The sequence below is a fragment of the Martes martes genome (genome assembly GCF_963455335.1).
Source record: "Martes martes genome assembly, chromosome: 14".
Taxonomy (NCBI): domain Eukaryota; kingdom Metazoa; phylum Chordata; class Mammalia; order Carnivora; family Mustelidae; genus Martes; species Martes martes.
The window spans coordinates 53,008,968-53,023,436 of NC_137902.1; the positions used below are offsets into that span (position 1 = coordinate 53,008,968).

The 14,469-nt window shown below is 39.9% G+C and overlaps 2 protein-coding genes across 5 annotated transcripts in view; one reads left to right on the forward strand and one right to left on the reverse strand.

Moving 5' to 3' along the window:
* Positions 1-1,460: 1,460 nt before the first annotated feature.
* DNAJC9 (DnaJ heat shock protein family (Hsp40) member C9) lies at positions 1,461-7,475 on the forward strand. The gene is made up of 5 exons (XM_080823156.1): positions 1,461-2,084; positions 2,259-2,399; positions 2,947-3,201; positions 5,516-5,602; positions 5,952-7,475. Exons 1-5 carry the CDS (start codon positions 1,905-1,907, stop codon positions 6,069-6,071), a joined length of 783 nt encoding a protein of 260 aa, XP_080679282.1. The 5' UTR covers positions 1,461-1,904; the 3' UTR covers positions 6,072-7,475.
* FAM149B1 (family with sequence similarity 149 member B1) overlaps positions 7,260-14,469 on the reverse strand; it is a 76,658-nt gene continuing 69,448 nt past the window's right edge. For 2 of the 4 annotated variants that reach the window (XM_080823154.1, XM_080823153.1), the window contains 4 exons: positions 13,089-13,209; positions 12,733-12,858; positions 9,965-10,043; positions 7,442-8,486 (listed from right to left, as the gene is read on the reverse strand). In XM_080823154.1, coding sequence (XP_080679280.1) covers positions 8,404-8,486; positions 9,965-10,043; positions 12,733-12,858; positions 13,089-13,209 — 409 coding nt within the window. In that variant the 3' untranslated portion in view covers positions 7,442-8,403. Of the gene's footprint in view, positions 8,487-9,964; positions 10,044-12,732; positions 12,859-13,088; positions 13,210-14,469 lie in introns of all 4 variants that reach the window. The other 2 variants (XM_080823155.1, XM_080823152.1) reach the window with 2 other exon arrangements.

The following is a 14,469-nucleotide window of genomic DNA, read 5'->3' on the forward strand; positions in this document are numbered from 1 at the left end:
TATAATCTCAAATTTACAAAGGGAGATTTTTTTAAAATGAGATTTTAGGCTATAATAGCATACTTTTAGAATGAGAAGAAAGGTAGTATTGAAAAATACCTACATACGTTCTTGACCCTTTACAGGTAAAGGTTATTCATGAGGATTATTAGGTATCATGAAAGGGGGTAAGATTGTCTCCATTTTATTGAAGAGAGATTGAGGTTCAGATGTGGAAACCTGCCCCACGCCATCTCTTTTCATTTGGGCAGAGCTAAGATTCAGACCCCAATATGCATATCTGGAGAGCTCTTTCCAACACATTATATTGTCTGTGGCAGGGTGGGTGTGAGATGAGCAAAGATGAGAGGCTTTTCAAAAGTCCACTTAAAAAGCCAGTGATAGAATGAGGTTTAGGTGTCATGAGTTTGGCTAACAAATGACTGGCTGTGCCCCAAGCCCAAAATGTCACATCTGCCTCACCAGAACTGCAGGACAATCACAAGTGTGGATCAGAGGATTTTAGTGCACACTCTGGGTGATATAATTTCAAATTCTGGCACAAGACTAGGATAGAGAGCTGATAGAAGAGACACTAAAGCCCTATCAGTGTACCAACTTACTTTCTGGGTTTTATATATTGAGAACAATTATCAATCATCTCATTATGGGGTCAAGACTCTCCCAGGATTGTCACTGGTGGGCCTCCCCTGCTTTGAGGGGACTTTGAAGGCAGGGCAGGCTAAGAAGAACCGACTGGATTTGATCATGGATGTGGGAAAGAAAAATGCTATGAAAACCATGGGAACTCTGGAAGTTAAGGAAAATAATACACTGGAGAGTTTAAGGTTTTTGGATAAACTTTAATTGGTAGAGCAGAGAAGAATGATTATGAAAAGTATTGACCAGTAAAGGGAACTGCTGGGAAATGGGTTAAGGTATTTGATCTATTGAGTTTCTGCTAACTCAAGTATTCACTTTATGCCCTGATCTGTGTGCTTCCTCTGTGATTTGTATACACATACTTCCTGTGTGAGCACATCCTGTCCCTAATTTCCAGGTTTCCGTAGCTCCAGCCTTACTTTGGATCTGCTGACACAGTTTCACACCATCTCTTAGTTGATTGCATCAGCTTATGTTGCTGTTACCTCAAATCCAACATGCTCAAACCCAGCTCTGCATTAAAAAAAATAGAAAAGCCTTTGCTTCAGCAGCCCTATTTTTACTCAGTTGAGGGTTTGGGTCATGTTACCTTAACCAAAGTAGAAGGTGATTAGGAACTGGAAGGTGAGTGGGTATGATTCTGTAATAAATGTTAGTTTTTAAAAGACCAGTATTTTGTGCTTTTGGTTTACGCTTTTTTCTTGCGGGAATTAGGGAGAGTGCTTCCCTAAAAGTCCCAGCCAGTAGGTTACAAAATTACCGGTTCTTAGAGTTTTGCATACACTTGTCAGGATCACTGAAAAAGAACAAATCTATGTAACGATGTTGAACCATGTCAAATCGCCGAAAGCTGATATTATGCAGTTTTTTACTTTAAAAAGGAAAACAAAACAGCAATATGTAGTTTCGATGTAGTATGGACGTGCCATATATTGAATGAACTGCACTGGGATACTGGTGAGAAGATAAGCTCCAGGTTTCTCGAGTAAGGAGTAGAGGGCATCTGGCACCGCAGCCTCGAGTAACCACAGAGGAGGAAGTTCCTGCGGCTGCTCCGGTCTCCGCTTAAGTCTTGGCCACGCCCTCGTTTTGTAGCTGTCGTAAAGTGCGACGTCGTGCCACGCCTATTGGGCGCTTTTTATGACGCAGTAGCCCGGGGTTTTTTTTTGCGCGGGAAAAGGGGGCAGTCTGGAGCTCTAACCTGTGTTGCTGGAACCGGCAGTTTCTGTGGAGTTGCCGCTCGCCCCCTATCCCTGCCAGCTATGGGGTTGCTGGAGCTGTGCGAGGAAGTGTTTGGTACCAACGACCTTTACCGAGTGTTGGGCGTGCGGCGCGAGGCCTCGGACGGCGAGGTCCGACGCGGCTACCACAAGGTGTCCCTGCGGGTGCATCCGGACCGGGTTGGTGAGGACGACAAAGAGGACGCCACCCGCCGCTTCCAGGTGCGCGAGTCCCGGCTCCACTGGCCGCCCGCATTTTTCTCGGTGTTCTGGCCGGCCGGCGCCTCCCAGGCGCAGTGCGCCCAACCTGGCCTGGTGTTTTTCTAATCTTTATTTCTCGCAGCGCGGTTTCAGCGAGGGATGCGAGGGTGACTTTTTGTTGCTCTTAACCCGCAGATCCTCGGGAAAGTCTATTCTGTTTTGAGCGACAAAGAGCAGAGAGCATTGTACGATGAGCAGGGAACAGTAGACGAAGATTCTGATGTGCTCAGTCAAGATCGGGACTGGGAGACGTATTGGAGGTTACTTTTTAAAAAGGTAGAGGACCCTGGAAATTTCTTTGTGGTGTTTCTCTTCATTCATTCAACAAACGTTTATTGAATGCTTTTAAGGTGCTACATTTTGTGTTGCGTAGGAATGAGGAATTTCTGTTTCATCTTAAAATACACATATGTGCAAGTATTCTTCGGGAGATAACATATCTTTGAAGAAGAATAAGTCTGTTTAACCGTCAAACATATGTACTTTTACTGAAATGCGTCTTTAATTTCCTGTTGATGTAGAGCAATTGCAGGGGAAAAGGCTTAATATTTTATAAGATAATGCTTTATTTTACATATCGACATGTAAGTCTTGAGTTCTGAGAAACTTCCCTTAAATTTTCCTGGTCTGTAGTTCAGTAGTTGTGAAGGTTGGAATAGGGAAAACTCTGGAAAAGCTTTGGCATAGAAAGTGTGGTTCCTTGCAACAATTTCAACTGAAGCACCTATTGTACTTGGGACTTTCAACACCTCACTCTAGTTTTACTAATATACTTTTTATTTAAAATTCTCAAAATTAAAGCATATGTTTCTCATTTGTTTAGATATCTCTAGAAGACATTCAAGCTTTTGAAAAGACATACAAAGGTTCTGAAGAAGAGCTGGCAGATATCAAACAGGCCTATTTGGATTTCAAGGGTGACATGGATCAGATCATGGAGTCTGTGCTGTGTGTGCAGTACACAGAGGAACCCAGGATAAGGAACATTATTCAGCAAGCCATTGATGCTGGAGAGATCCCATCGTATAATGCCTTTGTCAAAGAATCGAAGCAAAAGATGAATGCAAGGAAAAGGAGGGTAAGATTTTGAATGCTGTTTTTTTATATGTCAGTTGATTCCAAAAAGAATGTGAGGGTATTTACAATAATATAAATATATAAGGTTACTGAAATGAGAGTATTACGGGTTAATTCATTTCTTTTCTAATAAAATGAGCATATGAGCTCATTAAGAGAAACTTTTTCCCTAGTATGTTGTGCTCAAGAGGATTTTGCTAGGTGGATTGTTCAATATCATCTTAAAATAACACTGAAATATTCTTTATGTGGGCCTTCTTGTAGCTTTGTCACGGCTTTCCTCAAGAGATAAAGTAACAGAGTTCAGATACATAAGGTGGACAATGGTTCTCACTTGGTTAAAAGATGGGGAGAGGGTGACTAAAACTTTCTTTTTTTATTTTTTTAAGATTTTATTTATTTATTTGACAGACAAGTAGGCAGAGAGGCAGGCAGAGAGAGAGAGGAGGCAGGCTCCCTGCTGAGCAGAGAGCCTGATGCGGGACTCGATCCCAGGACCCTGGGATCATGCCCTGAGCCAAAGGCAGAGGCTTTAACCCACTGAGCCACCCAGGTGCCCCCTAAAACTTTTTTTGAACTGTGTCTTGTTAATACAGATTTTCTTTTGTTCTTGGACAGATTGACTCTTGAATTGGACCCAGAACATACATTTCTAAAAAAATGATTTAGTTTATTTTGATGAAAGTGTCTTCCCAAACACTCTTGAAGAGGAAAACTTGTAGCTTCTGTGGAGTTGGTTAGGATAGGGATGATGGCAGGGAAAAGGAGGTTAAAGACAGACAGCTAAAGTTCTGGGACACAAGCCTCTGTGTCACTGGTCTTTTGGGGAGGACCAGACTGGTACTGAAGTAACCATTGCCTCAACCTGGCTTTCCTAGTGGGAGCTCAGTGGAGAGTAGTGTCATATTTTAGGTCTCTGGTGGGTGCCTTATTTTCTGTGGCTGAATTGGAGGTGGAGGTAGGTCTGCAGTTTTGATACAAGATACATACAGGGGAAAGCTTGGGGGGGGAGGTGTGTGTGCATGGAATGTGTATCAAGATTATCATTTTGGGGGTGCATTGCTGACTCAGGCGATACAGCATCTGACTCTTAATCTCAGGGTTATGAGTTCAAGCCCAACATTGGGCATAGAGCCTACTTTAGAAAAGTTGTCATTTTGGCTTATAGGCTGCATCTGTTTAGGCCCGCTTTGACAGTTTCAGCTGGTAGTCATTTTCTTCAGTGCAACTGAGCACAGCTCTATGCAATAATAGGATATTAGCTTGAGAAACTTAGAGTTGGGGGCAGGTGGATGGCATAGTTCTTTAGAGAGACTCCAGCAAACCTAGGGAGTGGGTATATAGTTTTAAAAGAATTTAATGCAAGGACTCAAAGTAGACAGTGAAAACACTTTTTATTGGAATAACAAAATCCTAATGTATCAGCATTCCAGTATTAAGAGTGTTCATTGCTATTTAGAAAATTGACTGGGGTTTGGGACCTATTATAGTTGTTGCCCTAAAGGAACAAAGTCTTTAACCTTTCCCAAGGTATTCTTATGGTATTTTGGAATCAGTGCCATGGGAAAATTTGGTAGAAGGTGGCTTTGAAATTAGGTAAAGAAAGGTTAAAACTGAATTTGTTAGTGTTTATTCTGACTACTTGGGAATTTTAAAGCAGGGTTACTCAAGGCTGCCACCAAGTCACATGTAGTTAAAAAGTAGGTTTCCAGGGGCGCCTGGGTGGCTCAGTGGGTTAAAGCCTCTGCCTTCGGCTCAGGTCATGGTCTCAGGGTCCTGGGATCGAGCCCCGCGTCGGGCTCTCTGCTCAGCGGAAGCCTGCTTCCTCCTCTCTCTCTGCCTGCCTCTCCGCCTACTTGGGCTCTCTGTCTGTCAAATAAATAAATAAAAATCTTTAATTAAAAAAAAAAAAAAAAAAAAAAAAAAAAAAAGGTAGGTTTCCAGAGAAGAGAAATTTGAGATGCCTGTAATCCTGGCGACATTTTTGAAGACATCCTTGATTAAATGACCTTTCCTCGCTCTCCTAGCATTTTGTTTTTATTCTTACCGTGTGGTTTATGAATACTAAACTACTTGCTACCCCTAGCTAGTAAAAATGGGGAAAACTCAGAAATGCTTATTGGAATCAGAGGATCTACTGCATGCTGTCAGCAGTGTTTTCTTTTAATGAATGACATACTTATGTAATTGTCTTGTTTTAATCTATGTATCTCTCAAATTGAAAGGTTCTTACCATAGATTTGCTTTTGGGAAAGATGGTATATTTTTAGTATATGCTAGGTTGCCATGGTGTCTAATATGAGTTTCTGATTTAGGCTCAGGAAGAGGCTAAAGAAGCAGAAATAAGCAGGAAGGAGCTGGGCCTTGACGAAGGAGTAGATAACTTGAAATCAATCATTCAGGTAAGCCTGGCAGGTGTTTTTGAAGGTTATTGCTACTTTTTCATGTTCTGATCCCTACTGCTAATACTTTCTTCATAGTGTATAGTGTTGTATTTTGTTTTCTTCTTTAAAAACCTAAGTCATATACTATATTTTCATCCTTTTAAAGTGTGTAATTTAGTGGCTATTAAGCATATTCATCAAATTGTAGAACAGCACTAATAACATTTTTGTCACCCTAAAAAGAAACTCGTTGCTCATTAGCTGTCATTCCCTGTTCTCCCTTCCACCAGCCTCTGGCAACCACTATATATTTTTGTCTCTGGATAGCCTTGTGTTTTGAAAGCTTGTGTTTTAACTTCTTAAACAGAGCAGACAAAAGGATCGGCAAAAAGAAATGGACAATTTTCTGGCTCAAATGGAAGCAAAGTACTGCAAACCTTCCAAAAGAGGAGGGAAAAAAACGCCTCTCAAGAAAGAAAAGAAATAATGGAATTTTCTCTTCAAAAGTCCTTAGGTGTTAATTGGCGCCATTGTAGGCAAGATGCAGTCAAGATTTGAAGAACGAAGTTAACCCTGCTCTTGAGAAAAGCTGTCCTTCCAGCCTAAATAATTCAGCTCAACTCTGTAAACCAAGCAGAATCTCTCAACCTGATTTTAGTAATCCTAGAAATCCCCTGACATTCTTTGAGGTCCTGCATGAAGGAATTTGGAGATTTTTGTGGGAATGGGGGAGAGTGATGTACTTCCTGGCAGTGCTTGCATCTGTGATCTTCTGTACAAGGAACTCCTATCTAGAATGTGGGTCTGTCCCATATTGCCTTTAGCAGTTGTTTTGCCGCACGAGTGTGCACACAGCCGCAGAGTATTCGGAGTGACGTTTGTGGTATTAGAACAGCAAATCTGCCTAGCTAGAATGCTTTCAGAACACTTGGTGGACATCTGTCTTTCAAATATTTGCCAGTTTGCTTTCAGGCTTAATGTTCTTGAATAGATCCTCTCTCCTTTTTGTTTTACTGAGCCAGGTTTTGTACTCTTTGCTAGAAGTATAGGAGAAACAGATGTTGAGATTACTTCAAGCATCTTTGTAAGACTTGTACATGATGAAATAAACAAGTTGAAAATGACTGTTAAGTTCTGGGGCCTTTTAAATGATCTCAGTGATCATTTAAACTATGATCTAGAAAAACTAGTGTTGAGAGAAGAGAGAAGAAAAGTAACCAAGTTAGCTTTATAGTAGATAGCTAGATTTAAGTAGTATAAAGAAGTTGTTCTGCCTGTAACTGTTGAATGTCTGTCCTTAGGCAGGTCGCAATCTTGTTTGAACTTGTTTCCTCATCTGTAAAAGGGTGAAGGAGTTGCGCTAAATGACTTCCTGGGGGTTCCTTCTGATTCTCTTAACTTTGAAAGGCAGGCCATCTTGATCCAGTGGTTTGTTACGCACTCGTATTGATTTGTGAGAACAGTATAGAGATGTTTACTTATATTTAGTCAAATTGGTATGTACTCTTCGGAATATTTGGACATTTTTTGGCAACTGATAACTTAAAGTCTCTGAGTTACAGACTTTTATGCATATGGTGTTGAATATATAATAACCCTTCTGTTACTGAGTTTTATGTATGATAATCTGAGGTAAACACATGACACATTTTTAGTTTGTGATTACAAACAAGTTAGAAAATACTCTTTAATTGTATTAAAATATAATTTAATGCAGGTTGTTTGAAGCATCTGTCTTCATATGATAGCATTAGTACACTTCGATAAAATAAATATTACCCCTACTTATGATCTTTCAAATTTATCCCCTCTCTTTACAATAAGATCTAAAACTGGTATCATCAAAATTAAAGTTCAGTGAAATTTAAATAAAATTAATTTAAGCCATAGTTAAAACCACTGCTGCATTTATGACTGTCCTCCCAAAAAGGTCCGTGGTGAAGTCAGAAGAATGCTGAAGTTCTGTACTTCTGCTCTTAGGATATGTTTATGCTAAACTAATTACCAGAGTTTCTGAAATACTGAGGTAATGCTGACTCACTGATAGGTTCTATAAATTTTTGAAGTCTGCTTAGAGTTTAAGTAGAAAATCTGGTAAGATGAGTATAATACTTAAAAAATATATATATGCACTGAGGTCCTTTAAGAAGAAGAAAAGCATAATCTAGAAGGAAGCAGGCCTTGTGAGGTTGAGCTGTCCTATCTGAAAATATATATACATTATGACTTATATAAGTTAGTTTATACCGATGCTCCACATTTATGTCTTTACTTAGCCTTTCCATATCTCTTTGCCTATAAGATTGGACATCTAAAGAGAAAGCTTTAGGAATGACATCTGTTTGATGAGTAACTCAGATTTTTGACAGCTCTGTCTCCTAAAACTGCCTTAAAAATGAGTGGAACTCTCCAGAAATTCAAGCAGAAGTATTGTGAGGCCGGTGATAATGTTATCAAACAATTATTTGCTTTTTGTGTATGTATAGTCTCATAGAATCCTATAATTGAGCTGATCATTGTTAACAGACAACATGAGATTTGGGGATAATAATTCATTTGTTACATCTTTGGGTACAAGTTTTAAGTCCAGTGGAATAGGTTAACTTAGGCTGAAAGAAGACAGGAACTGGAGAGAGAAACAGTACCCAAGTAATCTTTGGCAGATCCTCTTCTTTTCTCAGTCAGTTATATCAGATTTAACACTTCATGAAGACGGTTTTAAGTGGTCTCTTGCATACAAGCTTTGTGTCACAAGATGACTGAACACTGATTCATGAATTTTTCTCACGTTGTTCCCTGCAGCCTGAAGCAGTTTCTTCTCATTTCCCCGATGGTCCCTGCCTGTTTCTAGAGACTGGTCCACCTCTGTTTTGAGATTTTGTAGACCCATGTAACTGAGGACCTGTCAGACAAAGATGACATCATAGAGTAACATTAGTAGACATTCTAGATTTGGTTATCTCAAGTTCATATTTAAGGGCTCTTTTGCTTCAATTATCAGTTGGACTTAAGCTTGGAGACTGTGACTAAGTGATAAAGTATATATTCATCAAGGCAATAAAAACCACATTTGCATTATTTTATCATGTAAAACCAGAACAACTATTAAGATACGAAATCTAGTTTTAGGGAAGAGGCCACTGGGTGCCTGGGTGGCTTAGTCAGTTAAGCATCTGCCTCCGGCCCAGATCATGGTCCCAGGGTCCTGGGATTGAGCCCTAAATTGGGCTCTGCTCGGTGGGGAGTTGCTTCTCTCTGCCCTTCCTCCTTGCTTGTACGAGCGTGTGCGCGCTCTCTCTCAGATAAATAAAATCTTTAAAAAAAGAAAAAAAACCATTAGAGAAGAGGCTACTAATTAGAAAGGACTAATGTGTCTGTCTGAAATGTTACAACTGTCAACAAGCTTGAATGTAGTAACTCTAGCTCAAAGGCAGCATTGCTTCTGTATGAGGACTAATCCAAGAAAGAATCCATGGAAAGCATTCAGAGACTACCAAACAATGCTAATAGGAAATGAACAAGAGAATTCACTTGGATGACAGAGATGGTTTGAGGCAGATTACTTTTGATGATTCTTTTTTTTTTTTTTTTAAGATTTTATTTATTTATTTGACAGAGAGAGAGAGATCACAAGTAGGCAGAGTGAGAGGGGGGAAGCAGGCTCCCTGCTGAGCAGAGAGCCTGATGCGGGGCTCGATCCCAGGACCCTGAGATCATGACCTGAGCCGAAAGCAGCGGCTTAATCCACTGAGCTACCAAGGTGCCCCTTGATTACTCTTCTTAACAGGAAACATTTCAGCTGCCTAATACTTTTGCTTTCACCTACAACATAAAAATGACCCTGATGGTTGTGAATATATTTATAGGAAGAATTAAGACATCCTTAAGTTTTCTCCCCTTCTATGAAAATACAATCTATAGAATATGACTTAGAAATCAAAACATAATGGGGTGGACTCAGACTCCGCATGTCTTGATACTTTTGAATTTCTTTTTTTTAACCTTGGCCTAGCAAGTTAACTGACTGAAGCAGTTTATTCTATAGCGTGATGGATTTTGCCTATGTAATAAAATCCATGCAATGTTTGAATGTTATAAACATGACTTACTTAGCATAAACTTTTTAGATTGGAAAAAAAGAGTAGTTTACTTTGCCAGAGTGGTGAGAAGTTGATGTATATATTTGGAACTTGGCTCTGAGCAATAGAGGTCTCCTCTGTTTTTCTTATTATCCCATTTCCAAAAGGAATTTGAGGTGATTTACAAAGATGTAGGGAAACAAAATACAATAAAATCTAGAAGAAAGGAAAATAAACATAGAAAACAAAGGCAGTGTCTTAACATAGCCACGTCATAGTAAAATAAGAGCCATGGTCCCACCTGTCACTGCAGATCCTCTACCAGGTCGGGCCTGATGAGGATACTCAACAGCACACGAATGATGATACTGTGTATCTGGCTGCAAAAGAGAAAAGATGACACACTTCTTATGATGTGACTTCTCCCAAAGGATAATGTGTTAGTAGGTTTACAGGGAAAACCTTGAAATCAGACAACCGTATAAATGGCATTATCTGACAGTCTGAGGACAAGTTGGCTGAATGCGTTCTTTTTTTCCAAGTAAAAAATTACAGGTCAGAGGCCCACAAAGCCATTTGTTAATGTGTAAAAAATTCTTAAGTTCTTTTTTTAACTTCAAGTTCTAAACTTAATTGATATGCCTTTAAGAAAATCTTAGCACTTAATAAATAATCCATGTGGTTTAATATTTTTAAGTATTTATAATTGGCTGCCAAGGGAATTTTATCTAATTTAGACTGTCTGCTGACTGTTTAAAACAACAGAATGGAGCCTTTTCAGTAACCTGGAAACACCCATGACTTTACCTCCGTACTTGAGATGTGACTCTCAACATGAAACATTTCAAAATTACCTCAAGGAATTTAGAGATTTTTAGATATGGCTAAAATACTGAAATGCAAATACCAAAAAAAGCTGTCAGTGCCATTCTGCTGGTGCTTCTGGAATAAAGAACATCCCTCTCCATTCAGGAATTTTTTTCTGGTGAAGCGCCATATTTTTTTTTTAATTGGGGTCACCAAACTTCTTTAGGGGACCAGACAGTAAATATTTTAGGCTTTGTGGCACATACTGTTGCAGCTATTCAACTCTGCTGTCGTAGTGGGAAAGCAGTCCTAGACAGTACATAATGAGTATGATAGCTCTACTCTAATAAAACCTGATGTACAGAAACAGGCCATTTTTGTGGGAAGCCAAATGGCCCATAACAGTAGCTTGCTGACTTCTCTTCGAGATGAGAACACCAAAGAGCAGAGTGCTAGTCTGAAAGTGCCAAGCCAGGGACCTGATCTGGTGTGCTAAGTTACACTGAGCTACCAGCTCATCTCCCTTTGCATGACAGCACATTGGGAGAGAACTAGCTAAGGTACGAAATTCTTACTTTATTGTTGTAAACATCAGGGAAAAAAAGAAACTGAAATGACTTCATCTGTTTCGTTTAATTGCTAAGGCAACCAAAAATTAAATGTTTTATAGGGAATCTAGCTGTAGAATATAATCATCAAACACTGCATCGCAAATGCTCTGAATCAAATTATGAGACGATTAAAAGAGGTTTTCAGACTTTCTAGGATTCACATGGAGTAAGAATCAGCAATGCTCGCGTTTCCCTTTAGCTCCTGTTTTGGTGAATCTCCCTAAGTAAAGCATCTTGAGGTTTGTTGAGTTGAATGGTGTCCCCCATCCCCTACCCCTGCCAAAATTTATGTCTGCCTGGAACCCGTGAATATGACTTTATTTGGAAATAGGATCTTTGCAGATATAGTCAAGATAAGATGAGGTCATATTACGTTAGGGTCAGCCATAAATTCAGTGATGCATATCTTTATAAGAGGGAAATTTGGGGGCGCCTGGGTGGCTCAGTTGGTTGGGCGACTGCCTTCAGCTCAGGTTGTGATCCTGGAGTCCCGGGATCGAGTCCCACATCAGGCTCTCTGCTTGCCAGGGAGTCTGCTTCTCCCCCTGTCTCTTTCCTCTCATGCTCTCTCTCTCTCTCACTCAAATAAATGAATAAAATCTTTAAAAGAGGGAAATTTGGACACAGAGACACGCAGGGAAGAAGGCTGTTTGAAGGCAGAGGCGGAAATTGGGAGTGATGTGGCTGCAAACCAAGGAGTACCAAGAATTGCTGGCGACCACCAGTCAAGAAGAGATAAATAAACATCCTTCCCTACCGCCTGGAGAGGGAACATGGTTCTGCTGACACCTTGACTGGACTTCTAAGCTCTGGAACTGATAGAATAAATTTCTGTTGTTTTAAGCCACCCAGTCTGTGGTGATTTGTAGTGATTTGTTATGGTATGATTTGTTATGGAGAATTGTATAGTGCTTGAGGCTGATACAATACAATACAATACAATACAAGGCTTATAAGTTGGAATAAGTGGGCTTCAGATATCACCATCCTGAAAAGTGGCATAGGATTTGAGGCCCCTGGCTCCTGGACACTGCAAGTGCCTCCAGTTCCCCAGGCTCTTCAAACGCTCTTGCCACAAAGCAGATGCGGTGGGCCTGAGTGGCTGGCCTACAACTGGGTAAGGTCAGTGCAGGACCTCCAACCTCCCAACTAAGCTTTTTCTAGTATTTGCTTAAAAGTAAAAGGGCCAGTAAATGCACATTAAATGGTAAGGTGATGTGAGCATCTCAACACCAATTTAAAAAAATGTCATGACTTGCCATCCATCAGTCCACATCATAATCTGATAGCACTTTTTGGTGTAACTCCCTAGGAGCAGTGTGAGAGGAGTTATGCTGATTTGATGTATTGGAGTTTAACACTTTTTTGCTTATTCTCAGAAATATCTAATAATTTAATATTTAACAATTTAAATTGTTTAAAATTTGTGACTTATGTATAAAGCATTTTACCTTATTACCTTTTTAAATTCTATTTGAGTGTCAGAGGCCAGTTAGAATTTCAATAAAATGTACTTACAACACTATTTTTATGGTTAAGAGCCTCCGCTTTTATTCTTGGAGTTGATTAAGGGACTATGAAATTTTAAGTCTGCCAAACTAGTTTTTTTCTTTCCCCAACTGTCAAGACCATAGATGAAGTATGTCACTACCAAAAATGATTGAGTTGTGTTGGGCCTGGAGAAGAAGTCAGGTAGAAGGATCCTGTCCTGGGGCTGCTGATGGTTAGGCTCATCCACCACCGCACTTCGAGCTCGACTGGAGTCGCCGTGGGTTTTCTGCAAGGAAGGCAAGAATTACAGAAACTTAAAGCAATCTGTAGTGCATCAACCCAAGTAGGCATGGTAACTGTAGGCCAAGCAGCTCCAGTTCCGTTGTCATAAAGTTAGGATTCAGTTTGTACTCTTGACAAAATATAGTATAAAGTAATTCCAGAACAGGGATCCTGCAGAATTACTGTCCATGAGGTTTTATAAGCACATGGAAAGGCAACAGGAGAAAGACATACCATTTGCCTTTGTGGCCCCACGGTGCTCAAGTGTTCCACGTCAGCTGTGCCAATAGGGGGCAGCAGATTGTTTCGGCTCAGGGGCATTGGTGAGGGAGAGAGCGAGTCAGCGGCTACTGGGCTGCAGATCCCACCAGCAAACACCAAGATATGAAAGGATAAAGTTATAACAATACAAGCAAACTGATTACAATCAAATAAATGAGGGAGATGAGTTTAATGTTACGCACAGAATGCTTCCTATGTTTTTAAGTAAGGCAATCTCAGTGGAAGGATTTTGGAAAATCAAGAGTTGAGGGGTTGGTTTTCATAGTATTTTCTGATTTGTGTTGAAACTTTATCCTGGGCACACAGCAGAGGTTGACCCTTTGTCTCACAGAGAGCTGGTGTTATACTATTTTGGTGTTAACCTGTTATGGATTTGTAATTTCACATCTGGTGGAATTCACAGTTCTGGGCCTTTTGGTTGTCCTTTTCACTAATAACAGTAGTCCTTCCTTATCCATTTTTTTGTTTTCCATGATTTCAGTTACCCATGGTCACTGGGGTCCAGAAGTACATGATCCTCATTCTGATGTATTGTCAGAAGGTCACTGTAGCCTAATGCTGCCTCACAGTGCCTCCATTGTTAACCCCACTTCATCTCATCATGTAGACATTCTATCATCTCACATCATCACAAGAAGAAGGGTGAGTGTAATACAGTGAGATATGAGAGAGACATTCACATAAATTTTATTCCAGTATACTATTATAATTGTTGCACTTTATTATTAGTTATTGTTAATCTCCTAGCGTACCTAATTTAGAGGTTAGACTGTATCATAGGTATGTATGTATAAGAAAAAAACATAGTATATATAAGGTTTGGTACTATCTGCAGTTTCAGGCTCCATGGGGGGTCTTGGGACATATCCCCTGGGGATAAGGGGGGACTACTGTAATTATAAGTGCCAGGTAAATTTCTTAAACTTCTTCCATGGCATTTCCAGCAGTTTTTAGCATTTCTCATACTCAAGACAGTACCTGAAAATCAATGATACTTTCATGTCCCAGAAGAAACAAGGTAACTTGTTTCCACTTTGAAGAAATTGTCAGAAGGTATGAGGATTAATTATGCTTCAAGAACGCTCATCCTCAATTGAGTGAATCTATATCAATACCAGCATCAACATAGTAAAATAGTGGGTAGGTGAGAAGAACTCTGGTGTCCTGACAAAGATTTTTGGGCGTTATGGACATCTCTTTTAGTGAATCTATTGGGATAAATTAAAACAAATTGAAGTCAAATAACATGTTGGGAAAGAAGTATAAGGATGTCCATAATTTAGAAGCTGAATTCAAAACATAGTTACAGCCATATTATCTTATACCCTTGATT

Bases quoted from the DNA above. Each gene is read 5' to 3' on its own strand.
- DNAJC9 (XM_080823156.1), top strand. From the start codon at position 1,905: ATGGGGTTGCTGGAGCTGTGCGAGGAAGTGTTTGGTACCAACGACCTT. The intron at 2,400-2,946 runs GTAGAGGACCCT...TCATTTGTTTAG, and splicing joins GGAGGTTACTTTTTAAAAAG to ATATCTCTAGAAGACATTCA. The intron at 3,202-5,515 runs GTAAGATTTTGA...TTTCTGATTTAG, and splicing joins TGAATGCAAGGAAAAGGAGG to GCTCAGGAAGAGGCTAAAGA.